General features: G+C 35.3%; 1 protein-coding gene across 3 annotated transcripts in view; it reads left to right on the forward strand.

Moving 5' to 3' along the window:
• Positions 1-25,584, forward strand: part of SPATA5 (spermatogenesis associated 5) — a 332,472-nt gene that overhangs the window by 51,281 nt on the left and 255,607 nt on the right. For all 3 annotated transcript variants that reach the window (XM_004747954.3, XM_004747955.3, XM_045083618.1), the window contains exon 11: positions 19,105-19,314. In XM_004747954.3, coding sequence (XP_004748011.1) covers positions 19,105-19,314 — 210 coding nt within the window. The remainder of the gene's footprint in view (positions 1-19,104; positions 19,315-25,584) is intronic.

Below are 25,584 nucleotides of genomic sequence, written 5' to 3' on the forward strand. Positions count from 1 at the left end.
TCACCGGTAGGATGGGTGTGCTTCATTTGTAGAACTACACATCTTTGCTTCACCTCGTACAGAACTGCACACACATCTGATCTTGTCCTTTAATCAGTCCCTCCCAACACTTCATTGAGTAATTTTTCCCAACAGCAATTACTGATCTGGCTTAAAAGCCATCAGCGTGACTACCTGTTGATCATCTCTAGGATGAAGTCCAAGCTCTTTAGCTTACTATTTGTAACCTGGTTCATACCTCCTTCACTTTGTTCTGCCATTATGCTCTCCTGTTGAACCACTCCTGTTTTTGCATCTGTTGTCTTCTCTGCCTGAAAAATTGTTTTCTGATCTCTCAGTTAGCAAAAATCTTGTAATGTGATCCCTTTCATACACACACACAAAATACACATATGTCCCTGCGGACCTTTCGTCTTATTATGTTTGTATCCCCACTGCTGGCAAATGGTAATAACTAAATAATAGAAGTTTGTTAAATGACAGAATATTTTGTGAAGGATTTTGGTTTATAAAGGTTCTTATTTTTCAGTAATAGTTCTTTTAGCCTTCCATATAAATATATGTTTATTTGTTTTTTTTGGTAATAGCTTTATTGAGACACAATTCACATATCAATTCAACTATTTAAAGTGTATATTTTCATGGTCTAGTATATTTAAAGTGTTGTATAGCCATTACTGCAGTCAATTTTAGAACATTTTTATCATCCCAAAAGGAAGACTTATACCCTTTACCCATCATCTCCCAACCTGTCCATCCTTACCAGCCTTGGACAAACATTTATCCACTTTATATCTCTATAGATTTGCCTATTCTAGACATTTCATATAAATGAAATATAAGATATTTGATTCTTTGTGGCTCATTTCTTTTGCTTAGCATAAAACTTTTGGGGTTCATCCATGCGTCATTATGAGTACTTTATTGCTTTATTGCCAAATAATATTCATTTTTATGGATGTAGCAAATTAATTTATCCATTCATAGACATTTAGATTGCGTCTACTTTTTGGTTATTGTAATTAAACCTGCCTTTGTTGTTGTTGTTGTTGTTTTAATTTTTTTTTTTTAAGATTTTATTTATTTATTTGACAGAGAGAGATCACAAGTAGGCAGAGAGGCAGGCAGAGACAGAGAGGAGGAAGCAGGCTCCCTGCTGAGCAGAGAGCCCAATGCTGGGCTCAATCCCAGGACCCTGAGATCATGACCTGAGCGAAGGCAGAGGCTCAGGCCACTGAGCCACCGAGGTGCCCCTTAAAGCTGCATTTGAACATTTGTGTACAAGTTTTTGTTTGAGCAACTCTATTCAATTCTTTTGGATCTATATCTAATAGTAGAATTGCTGGATCATTGGTGATTTTGTGTTCAAGCTTTTGAGGAACTAACAGTTTTCCAAAGTGGCTACACCATTTTCTGTTTCTACCAGCAGTGTATCCAGTGTTGTTGCTTAGTGGGTGTGAAATAATAGCTCATTGTAGTTTTTGATCTGCATTTCATTAAAGGCTAATGATATTGAGCATCTTTTCATTTGCTTATTGGCCATTGTGTGTATATTCTTTGAAGAAATGTCTCTGGAGATCCTTTGCCCATTTTTAATTGGGTTATTTGTCTTTTTAATATTGAGTAGTAAGAATTCTTATATATTCTGAATAAAGTCTTTTATCTGATATGTGATACCTGATATCAGATACGTATGATTTGCAGTATTTTTTCTTATTCAGTGGGCTGCCTCTTTTATTTTCCTGGTAGTGACTTTGGAGGCACAAGTTTTTAATTTTGATGAAGTCCAGTGTACCTTTTTGCTTTTGGTACTTTGGTACCACATTTGAGAAACCATTGCCAAATCCAAGGTCATGAAGATTTACCTTATATTTTAAGAGTTTGTAGTTTTAGCTTTTACATTTATGTCTTTAGTAATTTTAACCCCCCTTACCCCCCCAGCTAGGGTTAACCCTGCTCTGTGTTTGTAACCATAACATTATAGAAACTATGGTTATAGCCTGCAGCCATGAAAACCCAGTATGGGAAAAGTGTTGTTGTTGTTGTTTTAACCTGTGATAAAATATACATAACAGAAAATTTACCATTTTAACCATTTTAAATGTATAATTTGGTAGCATGAAGTATGCTTTCATTGCTGTGCAGTCATTACCAGCATCCATCTCCAGATTTGCACAACTTTTTGCTCTCCCAAACTGAAACTCCATCATATCTATTGAAACGACTCTTTATTTCCTTCCCTCGTCATTAATTCTTATGTTAACTTTTATTTTCTTAAGAAGTTCTTTTATTAAGTTTCTTTTTATTTCTAGTTTGCTGAGAGATTTTTTTTTTTTAAATCCTGAATGCATGTTGAATTCTGTTGAATGCATTTTCAGCATCTTTGAAATAACCATAATGTGTTTTTTTAGTTTGTCAATATAGTGAATTACATTGATTTTCAGTGTTGGATTAGTCTTGTATTTCTGGATTAATTTCACTTGACTGTGATATAGTACCCTTTTTATGTAATTGCTGGATTTTATTTGCTAGTATTTTATTGAGAATTTTTACATACATGTTTATGCGAGATAATGTTCTGTAGTTATTTTATGTAGTTTTTAAATCTGGTTTTGGTGTTAGGGAAATGTTGGCATTATGAAATGAGTTGGAAAGTGTTCTCATCATATATGTGTTGGAAGGAATTGTGTAGAATTAATATTATTTCCTTAAATGTACTCCACTGAAACCATCTGGGCCTAGAATTTTCATTATTTGGAAGACATAAGTACAATTTAATTTTTTAATAAATATAGGACTATTCAAGTTGTTTTTTTTCTTGAGTGAGTTTTGATAGTTTGTATCTTTTAAGGAATTGATCCATTTGCCTTAATAGTTAGATTGATGGAGTTAGTCTTTTATAGATTTCTGTTATCATTTTACTGTCTGCAGGATTAGTATGATGTCCTATCTTTTATTTCTCATTTCCCCCCAAGTTGCTTTTGCTCCACTCTTTCTTGCAGTCATTTTGAAAAGAAATCTGCTGTCTCCATTTTCTTTGTTTTCCATATGTGATATATCTTTTTTCTTCTGTTTGCTTTTAATATTTCCTCTTTATCACTGGTTTTAAGCAATTCAATTATCATGTGCCTTGGTAGTTTTCTTCATCTTTCTTATGCTGGTTCATTGATGATCTTGTATGTGTGGGTCTATAGTTTTAATCAAATTTTTGGAGGAAAAAACTTGGCCATTATTTTTTATATTTAGTTTGTTTCTTGCCTCCCTCCCTCACTGGAGCTCAAAATATATGTTCATTTGTCTGCCTGAGATTGTTCTGAAGTTCAGTAATGTTGTATACATTTTTTTAAAATTTTTCTCTTTTTTTAATGTCTGTTGTTGTGTCTACCAGTTCACTAATCTGTTTTACCACCCCCCACCCCACTGAAATATCTAATCCACTATTAGGCTTATCCATTGCATTTTTAAAATTATAGACATTAAATTAGTTTCTTCTCTAGAAATTTGATTTTAACCTTTTTATATTTTTTTCTAGTTAGTGTTGTCAGTGTTTCCTTTATTTGAACATATGGAATACATTTATAACAACTGTTTTAATGTCTTTATTCTGTCATCTGTAATTTCTGGATCAGCTTCAGGTTATTGATCATCTTCTTATGGGCTGTCTTTTCCTGCTTCTTTGTATGCCTGGTACTTTTTTATTAAATTCCAGAAATTTTGAATTTTACCTTATTGGCACCTGGATAATTTTTATATTCATAAAAATACTCCTGAAGTTTGTTCTGAGATGTGGTTATGTTACTTGGAAATAGCTTGATTATTTGGGGGGTGGGGTGGGGTGTGCATCTTGCCTTTAAAGTTTTTTTTAGGTAGGACCAGAGCAGTGTTCTCTCTAAGGTTAATTTTTCCCTAGTACTGGGATAAGATTCTTTCTGGTATTCCACTTAATGCCTGGGTAATTATGAGGTTTCTGTTGAGAGTAGACACTATTCCTTCTATTCCTTTTGGGTATTTGGCTCCTCTCACACACCCTACCCTGCTTCATTTTGTTTTTCTCACGTTTACACTGATAATAAGACATATGAAGGAGACCCTCATCAGAATTCAGGATTTCTCTCCCCGTGGACTTCTTTTATCTCTAATCCTCTGCTCTGTGATACCTAACCTATGGCTTCCCTATGCTCCTCCCTTTATCTTCTCATCTCAGGGAGCCTGTGGGTTCTTCCTATGTTTCCCCTTCATTACTATAACCTGTGACTTTTTTCCAGGCAGCTGGTTGGTTTCCTTTCTCTTCGGGATCATTGTTCTTTGTTGTTGTGTTCTGAGAATTAATGTTTTGTATATTTTGTCAGTATCTTCAGGTTTCTTTTTTTCTTTTCTTTTTTTCTTTTTCAGACAGAAATGTAAATCTTACCTCTTTTACTCACTGGCCAGAAACAAATGTCTCTCTTTGGCAGGGTTTTTTTGTTTACTGTATGGAAGAAGAGGCAGACATTAAAAAAGTACATTAACAACTGAATAACATAAAAGATTTGTTTTTTTTAAAGATTTTTATTTATTTGTGAGAAAGAGAGAATGGGATGAAGAGAGCACGCACAAGTAGGAGAGCAGCAGGCAGAGGGAGAAGCAGGCTCCCTGCTAAGCAAGGAGCCAGGATGCAGGACTGGATCCCAGAACTCTGGGATCATGACCTGAGCCAAAAGCAGATGCTTAACTAGCTGAGCCACCCAGACATCCTTATTTGGCAGTTTTTAAAAACTGCCCACAGGGTGGAATGCGTTCAATATCCCATGTTAAAACTGTATCAGAATTTCATGTACTTTTCAGAGAAATGCTTTCTAGTTTTTTATGTAACTTGTTTTTGTTTGTTTGTTTGTTTTGTTTTGGGTATTAAGAATGAACCTTCTGGTTTTGACTCAATAGAAAGACCAGTGCTATAAAGTCGAATGGGATATGATGCTAAAGTAGGAAAAATACGGTAGAGTGATTAAACTTAATCTGAAAATTAGCAGGTGTCTGAGAACTCCACTATAAGCTGGAGGTAAATTAAAAAAAAAAATAGTAAGTTTAAAGGCCTGAGGTAAGAGTTTTTTCCTGATGTCCAGGGCTATAGATGGGTACTAGGAGTAGGACTGGGATATGTGAGAATATGAGTTCTAGAGAATTCTAAGTTTATTATGATGTAATCATCTGTCTTTGTTGGGGAGCCCCAAGAACACCTTCAAGCTTCATTCACTATGATGACTGACTGGACTCAAAAGCCATTATAGTTATGGTTATGATTTATTACAGTGAAAGGATACAGATCAATATCAGAAAAGGGAAAAGACCCATGGGATGAAGTCAGAGAAATTAGGCACAAGCTTCTAGGTGTCCTCTCACAATGGAGTCACATGGGAGCATACTTAATTCTACCTGAAATGATGTGACAATATGTGTAAAATGTTATTAACCAGGGAGAATCATCTGAATTTTGGTGTCCAGAGTTTTATTTGAGGTCAGTCATGTAGCCATACACCACTTGCATGTCTGACTTAGCTACTTAAATTCCAGCCCTTTCTGGAGCAAAAACGGTTGTTCTTAAATCACATTGTCAGAGTAAGCTTATCTGGTCAAACTGGTATACATTAGCCCAAGGCTTCATGTACAAAATCACTCTTTTTTTTTTTTTAAAGATTTTATTTATTTATTTGACAGAGAGAGATTACAAGTTGTCAGAGAGGCAGGCAGAGAGAGAGAGGAGGAAGCAGGCTCCCTGCCGAGCAGAGAGCCCGATGCGGGACTCGATCCCAAGACCCTGAGATGATGACCCGAGCCGAAGGCAGCGGCTTAACCCACTGAGCCACCCAGGCGCCCCTACAAAATCACTCTTATCAGGCACAATATTTAAAAGGCCAGAGATTATCTCCCAGAAGGGTTCCAATGGCCAGTCTGGTGGTTCCTTAGAATGCACAGGGTTTAAGTAACCCAGGCCTTTGGAATTAAACCTTTTTCAGCACGGTATTTACTAACTCCATGTGTTATTTGGCTTTCATTAGTTTTTTTCTTAATGTCCTTTGTGTATTTCAGGATTCCATCTAGGTTATCACATTACATTTAGTTATCATGTCTCTTTAGGCTTCCCTGGGTTGTGACACCATTTATTCTTAGCTTGTTTTTGATGGCCTTGACAGTGTTGAGTATACGGTCAGGTGTTTTGTAGAATGCCCCTCAATTTGAGTTTGACTGCTATTTTTATTATGGTTAGGCTAGGATATTAAGGGATTTAGAGAGGAATGCCACTGAGGTGAAAGGCCATTTTCATCCCGGCTTGACAAGGATGTATTACTAATTTTGAACATTTAATTAATCTGATTTAAAAATCCCTCAGCCCCTCATGAGTACTTAACTAGATTTTAGGTGGATGTGCTGCTCATATGCAGAATTTGTTCTCCATGGGTTTTTTTTGTTTTCTTTTTTCTTGTTGATGGTTTTAATCCATGTTTAACTGTCATACTATGCTTTTTTCAATAAAGTGTCAGGATGTCTAATGTACACAACTTTAGATTTGCCTAGCGATAGCAAAGAAAGGAAGCCAAGAAGGAGAGTCACAGATTAGGGAAGCTAAAATGAGCCTCTTTTATCAGATTAGAATCTAGAGTAAAACTCAGGTCCCTCAGTATGATTCTGCCATATCCTCATATGCATCTCTTCTTTTATGTTATTCAGTTGTTAATGTACTTTTTTAATGTCTGCCTCTTCTTCCATATAGTAAGTTCAATGATGTAGAGACCGTGTCAGTTTTGTTCATTCCTCATACCTCATTCTGTGTACCTACCTGTATTCTTAGAGTCTGGCCAGATATTCCAAACATAATAACCTTTAAGTAAAATGAATATATCAGAGTGAGTGAGTGAGTGAGTGAATAAATGAGTAAGTGAATGGATATTTGATATTTAAACCTCTACCAACTATACCTATGGGAGTCTGGCTCTCTTGTTGATACTTGTTAACATATGAGCCCCCATACCTATCAGAAGTTATAAAAGACAAACAAATTTTACTCTAGGAGAGTCAAGTTTTGCTCAACGGTCTACCACGTAGGCTTGCTTACTTAGTTCCTGAGACTTGTTTGACCTGTCTCACTGAACGTAGAACATGTGTAAAATATATGTCTCATTTCTCTAGGCAGCTTATTCCCCAGAATTGTCTTGTGGTGTCTTTCAGGCCTGGCTCCCAAGTTTGTTCTGTCCCACTAACATTCATACCCTCATTTGTTACATGTAGCATATTCAGCATTCAATATAAGCTTTAACTATAAGGTAAAATCCTTTGTTCTTTTTCTCAATATTTGCCATTAGGACTGTGCTCTAAGAAATATTTTCTGATATCCCCTTTCCTCTGTCAGGGCATTCTCCTTATACCTGTTGCCTCAAGCCAGAATCAACAGTAATCTTTTTTCCCCAACATCTTGACTTTCTGGCCAGCGTTGGTTTTTTTCCCATGTCGGAACTCCCTTTCTGGTCTGTATCTCAAGAGACAGAGTTGAAGATCCTTAGGAAATTTGCTTATACAAGTTTGCTCAGTTTTCTGACATAGAGGGGACCTTTTCCCTTTGTTTCCTATTTCACAAAAATTTGGAGCATCTCTTTGTACAGTCTTGGCAGGGGAGGGTTTTTATTTCCATTATGCAAAAATTTTTATTGTCAACCAACCATCAAAGGAGATCAGAGGAAATGGTTTGAATTTATGATTCAACTATTTGGACAGATCTGGGCTAGAAAATGTCATGCAAGGCATACGTATAGCCTTTGTACACTTTTGCTTGTTAGCAACATTTTTTCATTAGGTCTGACTACACATTCTGGTTTATTCCTAATTCTGTTTTTTTCATATCACCTCCTACCAGCCCACCTCCCTGCTAGTTCTCCCTCTTTTGCCACTTTATTTATTTTTTAAAAAGATTTTGTTTATCTGAGAGAGAGTGTGTGTGAGAGAGAGAGAGGCCAAGGAGTGAAGGCTCAGAGGGAGAAGCAGACTGATCAGGGAACCCAATGTGGGACTCAATTTTCAGACTCCAGGACTCAGACTCCTGAGTTGAAGGCGGTCGCTTAATCAACTGAGCCACCCAGGCACCCCTTGCCACTTTATTTTTAAAATAATACAAGGGATGTATGTCTGCCTATTAATTTATTCCTTTGCTACACATTGAGCATGTGTAATACATAGGCACTAATTTTAAGAAGGTCCTGGTGATACATGGATATATAACAAAAGAGACCTTCTGTTTGATTATTCACTTGTAATTCCCATAGAACAATAATCAGGACAGAACTCATTTTAAAATTTTTACTATTTAAAACTTTTTTTTTCTGGACCTTTTATATTTCTTTAGTATTGGGACATTTTGTCACCTATTACCTGTGGTTAATTGAAAATTCACTTGAGAAACTTGTGGAACTTATGCTTGTTTAGCGCCTGGGTTTGGGGGGCTAGTTTGTAAAAGTCCCTTTCTCTTTGTTCTGTTCTTACATTTTTCATTTCCTGTATCTTTTCCCAGTTCTGCTATGCCAGAGTAAGAATGGCAGGAATTTTCTAAGCAATTTCCTTAAATATTCAAAGCATTTTTTCTCTTCACAGTTAGATTATTTAAGGAATTTGGTAAATTAGAAAAAATATAAAATTTTTAATGAGATATGAAGAATTTTCTAGGTGAGACTTTATATCATTTTCATGGTGAGTTTTCTTTTTTGTTGTTGTTACTGCTGCTATTTTTTTCTTGTTTAAAGTTTCCATTTTTTATGAGATTTTTCCTGGACTTGCTTTTGTGGCAAAAGTAGGTTGTGTTTTAAAAGCTCATTTTGGAAATGAGTACTATTTTTTGTTTTTTAAGATTTATTTCTTTATTTTAGAAATAGCGCAAGTGAGAGAGCATGCTCACAACAGGGAGGGGCAGAGGGAGAGGAGAGAGAGAACTCCAAGCAGACTCCCTGCCAACTCTGGAGACCCTGGGAGTAGGGATTGATCCCACCACCCTGAGATTGTGACTGGAGCTAAAATTAGGAGTCACTTAACTGAGTCACCCAGCCACCCCTATTGTTTTTTTTTTTTTTAAGATTTTATTTATTTATTTAACAGAAATCACAAGTAGGCAGAGAGGCAGACAGAGAGAGAGAGGAAGGGAAGCAGGCTCCCTGCTGAGCAGAGAGCCCAATGCGGGGCTCGATTCCAGGACCCGGAGACCATGACCCGAGCCCAAGGCAGAGGCTTAACCCACCGAGCCACCCAGGCGCCCCACCCCTATCTATTTTTAAGTTTAATTAATTTGTATGGTTTTGTTTTCTAAGGGAGGCTTATTTAAATAATAATATGATCTTATATTTATAAGGTTCATGAATAGCCAGTTTTCTGAAAACAGATCATAGTAAACCTAATTAAAGTTTGATTGTAAGGTAATGATATTTTAGAAATTGAACTTAGATTTTAATGTAACCATTCAACTGATTATGAAATTTAAACAGTTTGAAATTTGTTTAAAACACTTGCCTTTAAGTTGATCGTTATTTTCCATGATATCTATAATTTGGGAGGATACCTATAATTTTTTTACTTGACTAGTTTATTTCTTCTTTGCCTTAATTTGTTTTCCTTATTAATTAGTAATTATAGGAGCATCTGTCTCCCATAGCCTTTATATGTTCCAGTGAGGTCCATAATGTGTGATTTATTAAAGAACAACAAAATCACCCAGATTAGTGGCAGCTTGCAATTAATGGCAAAGTTTTGGAGTGCAGTTTGTTTTATTCTTTCTCATCTACTTTTTTAAGCTCCATGTACTCTTACCTCTGAAATTGGTAGGTATTTTCAACCAAGTGTGAAACAGGAAGAGAGGGGAGAAACTGAGTGGAGAGAGAAAAGAGAAGGAAAACATACTTGGAATACTCAGCACCCCTTACCACCCTGTGCAGAGCACTTCTCTATATTTGTACTTCCCCTCGCAATTCACCTACTTTACTTTTCGGAGTCCTCACTTAGTTGTCTTTCTTGCTGTTGTATTTTTTTTTCTGAAGTTTTTATTTTTATGGATTGGGTGGAGAGAAAGAGGCTGTGGTTTATAGCACTATAGTACAATTGAAAAGTTGACTATTTTTTTTCCCCCAAGAACCTCCATAGAATGTGTTTTGAAAGCATGGGGGAAAATATTTTTTGTCTTTTCACTCTATAAAGCTAATGGCTTTCACTTATTTTCACTTAGATCTAAGAGCACAGTTTGAATACTTACTGCTTCCTAATTTTGCTTTACCTCCATTAAAGAAGCATCTGCAAGTGTATTGATCTTTCTTTTGGATCTTGGAGGTTGGGTTTTCTCAACTTACTTCTTTCTGCATTACTAGTATCTTTAGTAATTTGAGATGTTTATGATTTCTAAACAAAATAAATATTTAATAATATTTGAATTGGTTGAACGTTAACGTGTGACCCCACAGAGAATTTTGAACAGGTGCCAACTCACTTGCTAACTCCTGGCTTCTTGTCTTCCTGCTGGGACTTGTTAGCATGAAAGAACAAAATGAAAAGTACTCTTTGTCACAATATTTTCTATAAAAATAACACTTTGAAAAGAATTTTTTTTTACCTGGCAGTATAAACCTTGGCATATAGCAGATATGCGCATCTTGACTCACAAATGTGTAAAGACAGTGTCAGTGCCTCAGGAGCTACTGAATTCCCCTCTCACAGTGTATCTCCGAATATCTGCAGTTGAATTCATTAGTTTTTACTTTGTCCTTGTGGAACTTCTTGCTAAGTTGTTTTTTTTGTTTGCTTGTTTTTGTTTGTTTGTTTTTTAAACCTGATCAAGCCTTTTGGCCTCTGTGGGTATGCACTTTGAGGGGTTGTTTTGTTTTGGTTTTGGTTTGTGTATTGTTGGATGGATGCTTGTCCAGAAAGTACTGTAAGAGGTTTGTGGAGGGCATTTCCCTTGGGAAATTTATCTCGCTGCTCTGTCTGTACTTGTTTGACAGCTGTTCCTTTACTTCTAACTTTCTTATTAATTCAAAAACTTATAAGGCCACATGTGAGCAGCTGTTCACTATTTTCATAAGGACCAAGTAAGAAAGAAAGGACCCAGCTATTATCAGAAGTGATTTAAGTTAGATTGTAGGAATAATTTTCTGGCAGTTATGATATAGTGTAACTTATTAAAAAGAGAGTTACAGAATTTAAAAAAAATTTTTTTAAAAAGCATTAAATAGTATTTGTTGAAAGATGAGAGAGTTGAAAGATGAAAAGCTGTCTGAAGGTGGAATAGTGAACCAGCTAGTTTTTGAATTCCTGCTCTAGTTTTAGGATTTTTTGATGTCATGCTGGTATTTATTCTTCTCCGACAGACTAACTTTTTCCATGGCTTTCTATGCTTTAAGATTCTTCTGTGCAATAGCAAACTCTTTAAGCTGATTTATATTTATTTTTTAATTAATATCTTAGCTGTAGATTTATTCATACTTTATTTGTTTATTTATTTAGCATTTAGGTGCTAAATTAAAATGCAAAACTTATTTACCTTTAGTTTAAGAAATGTAAATGATCAGATGCAAAGCTAAAGAATAGAAAAGTTATGGTAGTTCAGGATTGCTTATGAAACTACAAATTCAGTTGCCTGATTGGCTTTTATCTTTTGTCACTAATCCTTCAAAATATAACTGTTCATTGTAATCATCTTTCAGACATTTAAATAAGCTAATACCTAGTATTTATTAGTTACTGTGTGCCAGGCAAAGTGCAATTAATATAAACTATACTGTTCGGGCGCCTGGGTGGCTCAGTGGGTTAAGCTGCTGCCTTCGGCTCAGGTCATGATCTCAGGGTCCTGGGATCGAGTCCTGCATCGGGCTCTCTGCTCAGCAGGGAGCCTGCTTCCCTCTCTCTCTCTCTGCCTGCCTCTCTGCCTACTTGTGATCTCTGTCTGTCAAATAAATAAATAAAATCTTTAAAAAATATATATATATAAACTATACTGTTCAATTCTCACAACAAAACTGAAGCTTAGATTTTATTATCCCCATATTCTAGATGAGAAAGTTTAGAGAGAGCAAGTAAATTACCCAAAGTCATACAATAACTGGAAGATCTATAATATAAAAAAATATGAAGTTTAAAAAATATATATAAAATTGTGAATACCTTATGATCTCAGTGAAAACATATACACATTTGAAAGACTAGAAGGTACCATTAACAATGGCTATTTTTAGGTGTTTGGAAAAAAGATAATTTTTATATTGTCCTTTGTAATTTCTTATAGGCTATATATCATATGAGGTAAGAATTGCCAAATTTTTTTTTTCAGGAGTTACCTCTGATCCCTCTCATTCCCTCACATTCTAATCAGTAAGTCCTATTGGTTCTGCCTACAAAATACAGTCTCATGCCCAAATTGGCCCTCCTTGCCATCTCATTGCTGTAATCCTGCTCCAAGCCACCGTCTAACTGCATCTTCCATATCCAGTCTCGCCTACCTTCTCTACTAAGTTCATTCCCCATGCAGTAATTAGAGTGAATTTATTTTTGGTCTTTTATTTACTGTGTTTTAATCCTGCGAGCAAGGATTTTATAGACTGGTACCTGGTATGGGACTGAGTATGAGATAGACACTTACTGGTTTTTCTGAATGGTTGATGGTGGCATGGAAAGGTGGTCAGCTTCATTGCTCCCAGCTCACCTTGCAGCCAGTTGGCAAGGGACAATAGGAAACTGCTTTAGACTTAGTTGTAGCGAGCTGTCTATGTGATTGACCACAGTAGTGGGTTTTTGATGAATTTCTTTTATTGCCTTTCTTTTTCACTCATTTCCTATCATTTTCACATTCTAACACCTTGACATAACTCTTATATATACGCACAATTTCCAAATGTCTATCCTCACCATCTCACGTTTGAGAAATGTAGAACTATTTCGTATTTTTTTTTTCAGTAGTTTTTGTATTACTTTGTGTAAAGAGAGCTATTTTATATCTTTAGACAAAGACTGTGTCTTTTAGGATGGCTTTTCTTATTTCTTTTTCTAGAGAATAAAATTTTGAGGACATTTTCCTATTCATCTTTGTGCCCTTACAGTTCCTAAAAAAAGTTCAGCACATAGAAGACGTTTCTTGGTTTATTGAATTTATTTTACTTGTAAATTACAACCACAGTATAATAATTGGAAACTATTCCTTAATTTCCAAACATGTTGCTTTTTCTCTTTTAATATAACTTTTTTTTTTTTAAGGATTTTTATTTATTTGAGAGAGAAAGAATGAGAGAGAGAGTATGAGAGGGGAGAAGTCAGAGGGAGAATCAGACTCCCCTATGAGCAGGGAGCTTGATGTGGGGCTTGATCCTGGGACTCCAGGATCATGACCTGAGCCAAAGGCAGTTGCTTAACCAAGTAAGCCACCCAGGCACCTCTCTTTTAATGTAATTTTCAATTACTTACTTGCCTAAGTCTGAATCATGGCTATTACCCTTGATTCCATGTTCTTTTTCATCACCCCTTCTTCAGATCTAATTAATTTTTAAAACTCATTGGCTTGCCTTATTTAATATAGTTTACTATGGTTTAATAAAGCTTTAATATTTTTTTTTCTGTATAGCTCCACTGCTGTTACTTTAGTGCAGATAATTACCATCTCTTATCTGAAGTACTGTAGAAATCCCCTCCAAGTTCTAATCCCTACTCTGTCTTGTAGCCACAGTCATCTTCCAGAAATTTGATCGTATCATTTCCCTGATTAACTTGTTCTTTATATCTTTATATCTCTCAAAATAAGGTCCTAACTTCTTGATGCCTTATGAGTTTTCAAGGTCAGACAGCTTCCTCTGTTGCGAACTAACTTTCTTTGTTTCTACTCCTTTCGGTCCTTTAGGGAGCCTCCTGGCTCCCTAAATTCTAGTCATACTGAATTACTTTTAGTTCTTCTAATCTATGATGCTTTTTTGACTCTCTTTTCTCCCATGGCACCTGTTGTTGTTTTCAGCTGACTAGTGCTATCAGATCCCTCCTTGTATGTCACCTTTGAAAAGATTTTTTTTTGACCATGCATTTAAATTCTGTGACTATAGCATGTACCATGCCATATAGGAATTGCCTAATTATGGAATTACATCCCTTTAAGGGAGCATTCCGTCAGGTCAGAAGCTCAGTAGGACCAAGAACTATTTTGTCTCCAGCATCCAGCATATTATGAAATAGGCATTTAGTCAGTATTTGTTAGATTAATTGATATTTCTTCACATGACATCGCCTCATGTTTTCCTGAGAGGCTACAGACCTTCTGGTGTAACTCCCTCAACTCCCTGGATTCCTACCAGTCTTAAACGTTTTATCTTTATCCTTTTTCTTTTTTGTTAAAGATTTTATTTATTTATTTGAAAGAGAATGTGCATGAGCAGGGGGGAGGGGCAGAGGGAGAAGTAGGCTCTCTGCTGAGCAGGGAGCCTGATGCAGGGCTCAATCCCAGGACCCTAAGATCATGACCCCAGCTAAAGGCAGACGCTTCACCAACCAAGCCACTCAGGTGCCCCTATCTTATTCTTTTATACTCCTTTCCTATCTCTTGGCAAGATAAATACTTTAAACTAAAGTATAAAGTGGGAGATATAAATACAGTAGGAATAGAGGAGTATTAACTATCTTTCAAAAAGTTTAGTGGTGAGATAAATGACGATAAAACATTAGATAGATACAATATCAAAGTAAGGTTTTGCAGGATAGGGAGAAACAGGGAATATTTGTAGGCTAAGGAAAGAATATATGAAAAATACGATCAAAACAGTAATAGAGGAAGAACAACTGATGAAACAAGAGCTCTCTCTCAGCAGAGAGATAGGGTACAAGGTGTTTCACTTCTCTTTTGCTGCAGCTTTCAGAGCAGTGGGCCAACTCCTCCGCACAGACTACTAGGTCCATACAGTGGCATCTGTGTTTTGGCATCTTCCATGCCAATGAACACTCAGTTTTCCTATTAAAAGCATCCTAATTTAACTTGGTGGATAAGCCCCCTCCAACTCTGGTTTAGGTGACTATGTTTGCTCGTACTCCCTGATCCTTATTAACTACAGAGATCATCTTTTAGCACATGGATTTCTTTGTGTTTATATTGGTGATTTCCATGTGTGTTCATGGAAGTACTTAATATCTGATATTAAGTCATTTTAAAAAACTCTTTTTTCAAGGCTCTTTATTTAAAAGACTGATTTAAAACTAAACACACACAAATGTATTGAAAACCAAATTTTATTGTAATGAAGTTTTGCTGGGTTTAGTTTCATAAAAACCTGAGAAAAAATACTCCCTAGGCATTTATAGGCATATAATTGAATTTTTTATAAAATGTCATTGATTAGGAAAGTAATTCTGGATTAACCTTTAAGAAAATTTTATCTGTGTATGTGTACTTATTTAAATTAGCTTGAGTAAGCGTTCTGCTATAAGGCTACATTACTTAAAATAAAACTTGGCACCTGGGTGGCTCAGTTGGTTAAGCATCTGACCCTTGATTTTGACTCAGGTCATTATCTCAAGGTTGTGAGATCAAGCCCTGACTTGGGCTTACACGCCAGGTGTGGAGCCTGCTTAAGATTCTCTCTCTCCCCTTACCCATTTCCTCTCTCTCTTTTTTTCTCCCCCTCTCTTTAAAAAAAAAAAAAAAAGTAAAGCTCAAACATGCTCCAAGACATGGAAAGTCTGCTCCTAATGGAGCACATTGACATTGTGCTGTTCTCATTGTAGAGGTATAATAATTGCATAGTAACAGTTGAATGGGCATCATGCAAGATTATTATTTTAATTTTCACAAGTTTAAGGAGTGTTCCTTTACTTTTACATTTCTGGTAGTTATTATAAATATAGCTTTTATACATTATACATAACATGTATATACTGTCTGTATGTGCTCCTGTGTGTTTGCGGTTTGTGTGTATGTATATTCCACTGCTAAAAGGCATAAAAACAAAAACTGATCTGATTAAACCACTCAATTCAGTAACCTTGTTGCTGTATCTATTGACCACTGTTTCTTAAATACTGTGTACTTACTGATCTATTTAGTTTTTTTCTTTTTTTAATATTTTATTTATTTATCTGACAGAGAGAGAGATTATAAGTAGACAGAGAGGCAGGCAGAGAGAGAGAGAGAGAGAGAGAGAGAAGCAGGCTCCCTGTTGAGCAAAGAGCCCGATGGGGGACTTGATCCCAGGACCCTGAGATCATGACCTGAGCCGAAGGCAGCGGCTTAACCCACTGAGCCACCCAGGCGCCCCTCTATTTAGTTTTTGATAGTTGTTGACTATCCTCCTTAACACTCTTTTACCAGAATGTTTCTTTCTTTTTTTTTAAGATTTTTAAAATTTATTTATTTGACAGACAGAGATCACAAGTAGGCAGAGAGGCAGGCATGGTGGGGAGGGGAAGCAGGCTCCCTGCTGAGCAGAGAGCCCAATGTGGGGCTTGATTCGAGGACCCTGGGATCATGACCTGAGCCGAAGGCAGAGGCTTTGAGCCACCCAGGCATACCCCCACCCCAGAATGTTTATTTCTTTGAGAGTACGCTGTACTATTCATAAGTGTCTTGATATCTGCATCCTACGTTTTTTTTTTTTATTTATTTGAGAGAGAGAATGAGCAATGGGGTGGAACAGAGGAAGAGGGAGAAGCAGATACCCTGCTGAGTAGGGAGCCTAATGCAGGGCTTGATCCCAGAACCCTGGGATCATGACCTGAGCCAGAGGCAGATGCTTAATCAACTGAGCCACCCAGGCGTTCCCATCCTACTTTAAAAAGATTCAGTGGCAAATTTAAAAATTGATAAAATGTGTGTGTGTAGAGAGAAAGCGAGAGCATGCACTAAAGCATATGTGGCAAATATTAAAAATTGGCAAATTTTGGCAAAAAGTGTATATTCACATGTGGTATTGATTTTTCAATTTCTGTGTATGTTGAAATTTTTCAAAATTTAGTTTAAAAAGAAAAATAAAAATCAGAGACACCAGAAAGCAGAAGCAGCAACTACCCCTCACTACAACTTACTACATTTTGAGTTAGTGTGACAATTCACTACATTTTTAGGCAGCCCTGGTTTTAACAGTAACAGTTATGTAAACAGTCTTGTTGATTCTGTATTTTTAGGGCCATAAGCTTATGTGGATTGATCTCAAGTTTGATTTTAGCTTTATTAGTTGGTGAAATCAGAAATCAGGGGGGAAAAAGGCAAAATAAAACCCAAGGCTGATGATACTAAAGGAAACTTATACACGTATCATTCATGCTACTAAAATAGATAAAGCAGTTGGGATAGCAAACTGACATCATCCATCAAGAGACCTAAAAATGTTCATGCCTCTTAATCCAGTAATCTTACTTTTTAAAAATAAATTCTAAGCAGTTTAGGAAAGAATAACTAAATCTGATCCCAGGATTGTGGTTGGCAATATAGCATTCTTTGGTTCTGTGGACAAAAAACGAAAACAACAGCGAAGTATCCCCTCTCTAAAACTCACAAGTTCTTTAAAAACAATAACAACAAAAAAACCTTTTCTATTAACAAAACCTTTCTCTTTTTTGGGTTTGTGAATTGTTTATTTTTCTGAACTTTTCTTTTTCTTTTTTTACTCCTGGCCTCTGGAATATAGGTGGTGCCCAGCAATCTGCCCCTCACCCACATCTCTCCCCTCCTGGTGGCAGTTTTTATGCAGATCTCTGAAATTGAAATTCCAGTTCTGTCTTCTTTCCAGAGCTCCATTTATGATGCTTACATTCCAGCTGCTCCCTTTTTGTCTCTTGAATATCCTTGTCTGTGTTTAAACTCTTTATATCCAGAGATAAAGATCTATCATCTATATTTCCCCCTTAAAGTTATTTTTTATTCATATTCTATCAACTCATCTTGAAATCTTCAGCTTGAAATTCTCCCTCTTTCTTACTCTAACCTCAAAACCCTCGTGCTGTGGGCTTGTAGTATCACTCTGGTGTGTCTTCACTCTGCATGTGGTTACCCACCTTTCAGTTTGGTTTTTTTTTTTGAATAATGTTTGTGATAGGTCCTTACTTGATATCCCTGCATTCTCTCTTCTCTCTAAAGCAATCTTGTCAGAGAAGTCTTCCTAAAGCACAGATCAGACCATATCACTTTCCAGATTAAAAATCTTCAAGAGGTTGAAGAGAGAGGTTCTTGAACTCCAGCATCTAGTCTTCAGGGTCCTCCACTACATAGTTTCAACTTTACTTTTTAAATTTTTCTCCCTCATATCTTTTTTCTCTTACTCCTTCATACTTTTCTCTGAGCCTTTTGTAATTTTCTGGCCTCTACCCGACCATTGCCCTGTTTTCACATTTCCAGATCTCATCCATGCTTTAAAAGTTGACTTTCAGATTTGCCTTCCAGCTGGAAGTAATCTTTTCTTCCTGGGAACTCCCAAAAGCTTTTTCTGTGTCTTTGTTACTGTGCTTAGCATCCTTTCCATTGTACTGTGATTATTTATGTACACATTACTGGTAAGGTTGTTAAGTTCTGTAAAGCTTGTACTCATGTCTTATTTTTCTATTCCTATATATGTTATCTGATATGTAGTTCTTAATGGATATTTACTAAGTAAACAGCATTGTCTTATTTTGGTAGGTGTTTCTTTGTTGAGAAAAAGGAACAAAATTTTGAGGATACTTCTTGAATATGTCAAAGATGGAAAAAATCGTATGTTCCCTAAGGATCTACAGAAATATTTTTGGAAGTAGTACATAATGCAAATAAATTTGCCCAAAAGATATATGTAGCTGCGACCTTGGATCACTAATTCAGGCTGTTTTCAGACAGATGTAACTTAATTTTTTAAGCCATCTAGAATAGAAGATAGACTTAACAGTTTGTTCAGTCATTTAAACAGTTATTGATACAAGCAGAAACTTTTTTCTTTAGTATTTCTGTAATATATAGCTCACATTTCATGTACTGTAATTTACTTCTTGATAGAACTTTTTAAGGATCTTCTAAATTCTTAAATGGTTCTAGTACCCCTCTTGCACTTTTTATTGATTTTTTTTCCCTCTCTATTTCTCCTGGCAAAACTTACATTTAGATAATGCTCTGTTTTACAGGTATCATGGTCAGATATAGGAGGACTGGAAAATATCAAACTGAAATTGAAACAGGCTGTGGAGTGGCCCTTGAAACACCCAGAGTCTTTTATTCGAATGGGTATTCAGCCACCTAAAGGTGTTCTTCTGTATGGACCACCTGGCTGCTCTAAAACAATGATTGCAAAAGCTTTGGCCAATGAGAGTGGCCTGAATTTCCTAGCTATAAAGGTAAGGTGTTAAATTTTTTAATTGCCACTTTCTCATTCCAATCCCACTAACACCAATTATCTGATTCTTACCCTTAGAAAAACATGAAAAGGCATCTTAAGGAGTAGCTGATTTTTTTTCTTTGAGGTTGATGGCAATATAATATAGGGGGATGAGCTCTAAATAAACTAGTGCTTGTAATCAGCAAAAATGTTGGACTATAGAAGACTACTTTATTTAGTTTTGTGATTCTCAGTATTTCTTATATCCATGTATAATAGGAACCAGTCTTGTTTCGTTCCTGTTTTTAATTGTGCTAATAATCTCTTTTGCTTAGTTAAGATTTAATTATAAATATGAGGTAGATTTATAAAGTTTTCAAAGAAATTAAATAATTTATGTGGTAAAACTAAATTCCTTAAAACATGTTTCTAGTCAAGGAATATCTGTACAAGTTTTATATTCTGAAACACACACATATGTTATTTGTTCATTGCCCTACCCTATTACTTGGGGTAGATCATCTTACTTGACATGTAGTTTTTTTTACTTTAGGGCCAATTTTTTTTTTTTAAGGTTTATTTATTTATTTTAGAGAGAGAGAGCGAGAGAGAGAGAGAGCAGCATGTGGACAGGTGGAGGGGCAGAGGGAGAGAGAATCCTCAAGCAGACTCCCCCACTGAGTGTGGAGCCCAACATGGTCCATCCTAAGACCCTGAGATCATGACCTGAGCTGAAATCAGGTTGGATGCTTAACCAACTGAGCCATCCGGGCACCCCAGGGCCAGATATTAATTTCTAATTAATTTTTATGCAATATGATCATCTACCCAGTTACTAAATATATATATATAAATCCTTAAATCCATTAGTGGAATGGACTTTATCACAAATATATGACTTCATTCTGTTAAATATCAAATTCATTTCAGAAAAAGCACATGATAAAAGGCTCTGTTTTGATAGTATCAAGGAATTTTTTTCATAATAAAATATGTTTTCAATCTTAGAACACTGAATGAAGTCCTTGGAAATTGAAAGCATAAAATTTATTTCAGTGTAGAGTCAACTTTTTACTTAAATTTTTTTTTTGTAATAATGTTTAGATATGTTTAGGCTTTTTAAGAATCAGTATCTTCACAATCACTAGTGTTTACATATTTGTTATTATCTTGTGAAATATATTAAATACTGAAGATAGGGTCAGAGACCATTTTCACTATGATCACTTAAACTGAATCACAACCACAGTTTTAAAGTTTGCAGCTTTAAATGTTGGGGTAATGGGTGATTTTGAAATTTCAGAGGCATCTTGATTTCTCTTTGGTCCCTGTTCTCTTATGTCATGGTAATGGACATAGCTATTTTACTGGAACTTCCTACTCATTTTACTGTCATCTCCCACTTTTCTGTGCCTACCTTGTTGCGTATTCCACAGTAGTATATTTGTAACCCTTGATTTTTTTTTTTTTTTCTGTCTGCTGGATATCTGAAACTTATTTGATGAGGTCTGCACTGACAGTTATTTACACTGGAATCTCAAAGAAGAGCACATGTATTTCCTACGAACTAATATCTCATTCTTATGTAATCTAAGATAACTGTTCCATATGTTACCAGGACTACTTTCTTGCATATTTTAGGATTACTTAGAAATACATTTATCACTGTTTTTGAGTATGAAACACTTCAGAACTTTAGGCAGTTTTACTTTTTTCACTGTGAGAAAATGTACAAAGATTTTTTGAAAGGTTTATCTTGCACACTGTTCATGTAAAATAGCCATGCTTGTGTTAACTTATTTGAGCTTTTTCACTAAACTCATGTTCATTTTTCTTTTAGCTCATACACACACAAGGATAAGTGATGTTAAGAAATTTTTTTATTCAATTGAGTTCATACTTGCTTAGTATCCTACTTACTAGTTTTTATTTAAGGTGGATTTTTATTCAATATACATTTTAATATAGTTTGGCAGTGTTATTCAATATTTTAATCTGGCTGGAGATTATATTTAATAAACAATGAACGTTCATTCTACTATTTTTTAAATTTTCCTACATGTTTAAAAATCTCCAAAAGAAAAAGTTGGGAACATGAAAAAATTTGTTTTTCTCTGCATTTTATCAGTCTTTTCATCTTGTCTCATCATTGCTTGTGAGAAGGGTTTAAAGTAGCTATGTCATGTAGCTTATGTATGCAGAAATGAAGTGAAAGAAGTTGGGAATTTATAATATATTTTTCCTAGTTTTGTGTTGTTGTTGTTGTTTTCTATGAAGAAAAGTTGGTTTTTGGTTGTAACATATGTGTTTCTTTTCCCAGGGATTTAAGTGTTAAGTTTGAGCTTTTGAAATCACAAGTCTGACAGATTTTGAAAATGACCGGAGAAATGTAGATAGTGCATTTTTCTAGCCTATTGGAAAATACAAGTATTTTACATGTATTGAAAGAAAAAATTCCCTAACATTTTTTACAGTTGTAATTATCTTTAATTCCCAAAATAAAGAATTTAAAGATTTGAAACATTTCTTTCTCTGAGTTTATGAAAGAACCATTTGGCTTCCCCTCTGCATCTTTCCTAAACAGTGATTAAAAGATGTATACTTAGAGTTTAGACTTCACCTTGGCTTATGTGGACTCTTAATATCTTTTGGCACCTATATGTGTTTTTGTGTAGACTGTAGCACTTGACATATGCTTATGTTTAGTTTGTCATCTGTGTCAATTATGTCAAAATATTTTCCAGTTGAAATTTCCTTTCTGCTTCTCTTGCTTTTGTCTGGAGTGCTGCAACAGATTAATTACCCTTGGGTAGTTGGGCTGCTTTACCTTGTGAAGAACTGTTAACTGATTCTGGAAGAAGGGTGGTTAGGCATTTGATAAGGATTTTGAGCAAGTCCTTTAGTAGCTGTTATTGGTGAGTACTAGAATGTAATGAGCTTAGGGTATGCTTGACTTTTGGGGGGAAATTTTCTTCTGTTACTTGTCTCAAGGAGGAATTCTATAAAATACATCCCATTTTCAGGAAACTGTTTTATTCAAAGTATGCACGACTCTAAGTACTTACTGTTCTTTATTCATCTAGATTTCCTACTGTTCTATTATTAAAGGTACAAAATAATTTGAATTTGGTAAGTTCCAAGTTTATCTTTAAGCTTTTGTTTTAAAATTTTGTGGGGTAGTCTATAAATCATAGAGTTTCCATTTTGCAGATACTGTGTGGAAAACTGTATAGAGACACCTCTTTATATACTTAATGCTTTAAGTTTAGTTTCTAGGATTGCAAATGAGGATAATAATGTTTAATAGTGAAATAACTTTTCCAAGGTTGGAGTTGTGGAGATGAAACTGAAATTTGGTCTCAGGACTTTCTGAGTGTAGAGTCTAAGCTGTGAACCACTGCATTATACAGTCTTTTATTCCCCTCCCCCCTTCTTTAATTTAATGCCCAGTCCTTTGTTTCACTAATTACACCATGATACTGGAGAAAGTAGTTTAGGCAGTTTCTATAGGACAGGTTCAGAGAAGTGGAAAGATGTTTCTGGGACAGTTTAAAAAAAAAAATCGTTTCTGTAGGACAAAGAAAACTGAGAAAAATAACATGGCTTTGGGGTAGGAGTTGGTGAAATTAATAAGAAAGAGTGATCGCTGCCAAAGAAACAGGAACCTGATGAATAAGATGGAAGTATATGGAAGGAGAATAGTGGTTGAATAAGGTGGAGCTTGAAATTTACTTATTACTGTATAATTTATGATCTTAAAATTGTGTTACAATGAAAAGAGTACTAAACCAGGATTCAGATAGCTTTGGTTTGATTCTTAACCCTTGGACTTTTAGCTCTGTAGCCTTAAATAAGTTCTCTTGGTCTCGGTTTTTTGTTTTTTTTTTTTTGTTTTTTTTTTTTTTAATCTGTATAAGCTCTTTGAGAGGATTAGTATATTAAGAAGTAACTGAAAAAGTTTTGAAAGGCGTAACTACTCAATTCTTTAAGTGCAGGCTGCGTACAGTTAGGACTTACTGTCAAAGAGTTCAATATGAAAGGGAATTGGGGAAGAGTTTCTTACTTGACAGTGTAGAAACTGGCACACATTACCTCAGCCAGGTGGTCAAGGTTAACATATTCAGTGATTAGTCATGTTGATGGTGTATACCTTTGTATGATAGAACAAGAATGACACTTTATTTTGGGGGTCTTCCTCTATAAGACTTATAATCTGTGTCTGACCATGAGAAAAGCTTCAGGCAAAACCAAATTGAAGACATTCTATAAAATATCTGACCATACTCCTGAAACTGCCAAGGCCATCAAAAAGAAGGAAAGTCTGAGAAACTCAGGGTAAAGAGGAGCCCAAGGAGACATGACAGCTAAATATAATGTTACAGTGGTTCTCTGGATGAATCCTAGAACAGAAAAAGGATATTAGATAAAAACTAATCTGAATAAACTATGGATTTTCATGATTCAGTATTGATACATTATTATTAGTTGATTATAACAAATGTACAATACCAATATATGATGTTAATAATTGGGGAAACTAAGTGTGCAGTGGGGGTTGCGAGGTGGTATAGGAACTCAGTACTATCTTAATTCTTCTGGAAATCTTAAGCTTTACCAGAAGAGGTCTGTTAATTAAATAAAAGAGTTTTAAGGTCAGTATCATGGATCCAGACATAGTACAGACATTTAATGAATGTAACTGAAGTTAAAAAACCTGGCGCATAGCTCTGTACTACACTGTATGGGAAGAGTGGAATGTATGGAAGGAGAAAAGCCATGGGGGAGATTGCCAATTCCATGGGTGAGGGCTTTGGGGGAGACCTTCTTTCCTATTCATCATCCTGCTGTTCATGGTGATAATGGAAAGTTCCTGGGAAAAGAAAACCCTGAGCAGAAATTGGCTGAGGAATCTGGGTTTAGGGCTTCCCTGAGCTTGCCTATTTCACTGCAGTTCTCAGTTGAAGCCTATAAAGGAGTGTGTTGGTTCTGGCCCCAGACCCTATCATTATAAAGAATACTTTCTTTTAGTGTTTTGGTTATTTTTTCTTTCACCTAGGATATAGCTTCTAATTTAGTCTCGCCAGGAACTATGTCCAGATTCATGCCTTTTGTGGACCCTAACTCATTATTCTCCTTCTATAGGTTTATTGCCATTTGGGCTCATCTAGAGTCTGAAACCTTTTGAGTTTCTATTTAATTTCCTTTCAAGCTTTTTTTTTTTTTTTTTAAACTTTAATAATTCCCTTGACTTCTCCAAATAGTGTTGTCTTATGTGCCCCATATGCTTAAATTGGCAGTTACTAGTATCATTATTAAATATATATACTTAGTTTTATCACTGTTTGAATGGCTATTAGGGAATAACTAATGGTAATTGATTATTAGGACAAATAGAATGATGTGCCATTATGTAGAAGTTAGATTGGATTTATTTACCTTTGGCATTATTTGTGCACTATATAAGCTGACATGTTAAAGTTGAAACATCATATGTTATAACTTAATGTTAACATTTTTTTGAGTTGGGCTTGTATCAGTCAATAAAAGTGCTATGTAAAAAAGATTCCTTGACATGAAAATATTATATAACATTTGGCTAAAAGCAAAAAATGATAATAATATGAACTATAATAACAGAACTTTCAACATTTGGAGTCTTAGAAGACTTAGATTTAAAAAGAGAAGAATGCCTTCAGACGTCTAAGAAGTTTAATTAATAATAGAAAGAAAATTTTATTGTTGGATTCATTTAACTTTTTATTCATGGAATCCAGCTGAGAGATTAGTAATTTTTTCCTTCTTTTAAATCTCTTGAATTAAATTTAATTAAAGAAATATTAAAGTTTCATGTCTATAATGCTTTGAAAACTATTTGTAAATGTTTTATAATTGCAACAGTTATGTAACTCAGATTATTAAGCTCCTTCTTTATGTTATATATTCTCTGTTTCTGTGCATGGTAAACAAAGATGCCTTAGATGGGCTCCTCGCTATCTGTCAACTCATAATTTAGTCAGACATTTGATTAAAGAAGTGATATAATGAAATGGGTAATATTTAGAATCTTGATGTGAGAAATGAAAAAGGGAGAAGTCAGAGGTGATTAAAATTTTCACTGTCAGTGACTGGTAGATGGAAATACCCTGACTCTTGAAAAAGTTAGCATGTGAGGAAGAAAGGCAGATTAGAGGTGGGAGAGCAGATACCAGACTGGGATTTAGACATGTGGAGTTAGAAATGCCTGTGGAGCAACATGGCAGATAATATGTAAAAGGCCATTTTTAGTATG

The sequence above is a fragment of the Mustela putorius genome, unplaced genomic scaffold (assembly GCF_011764305.1).
Source record: "Mustela putorius furo isolate JIRA1106 unplaced genomic scaffold, ASM1176430v1.1 tig00000721_pilon_pilon_pilon, whole genome shotgun sequence".
NCBI lineage: Eukaryota > Metazoa > Chordata > Mammalia > Carnivora > Mustelidae > Mustela > Mustela putorius.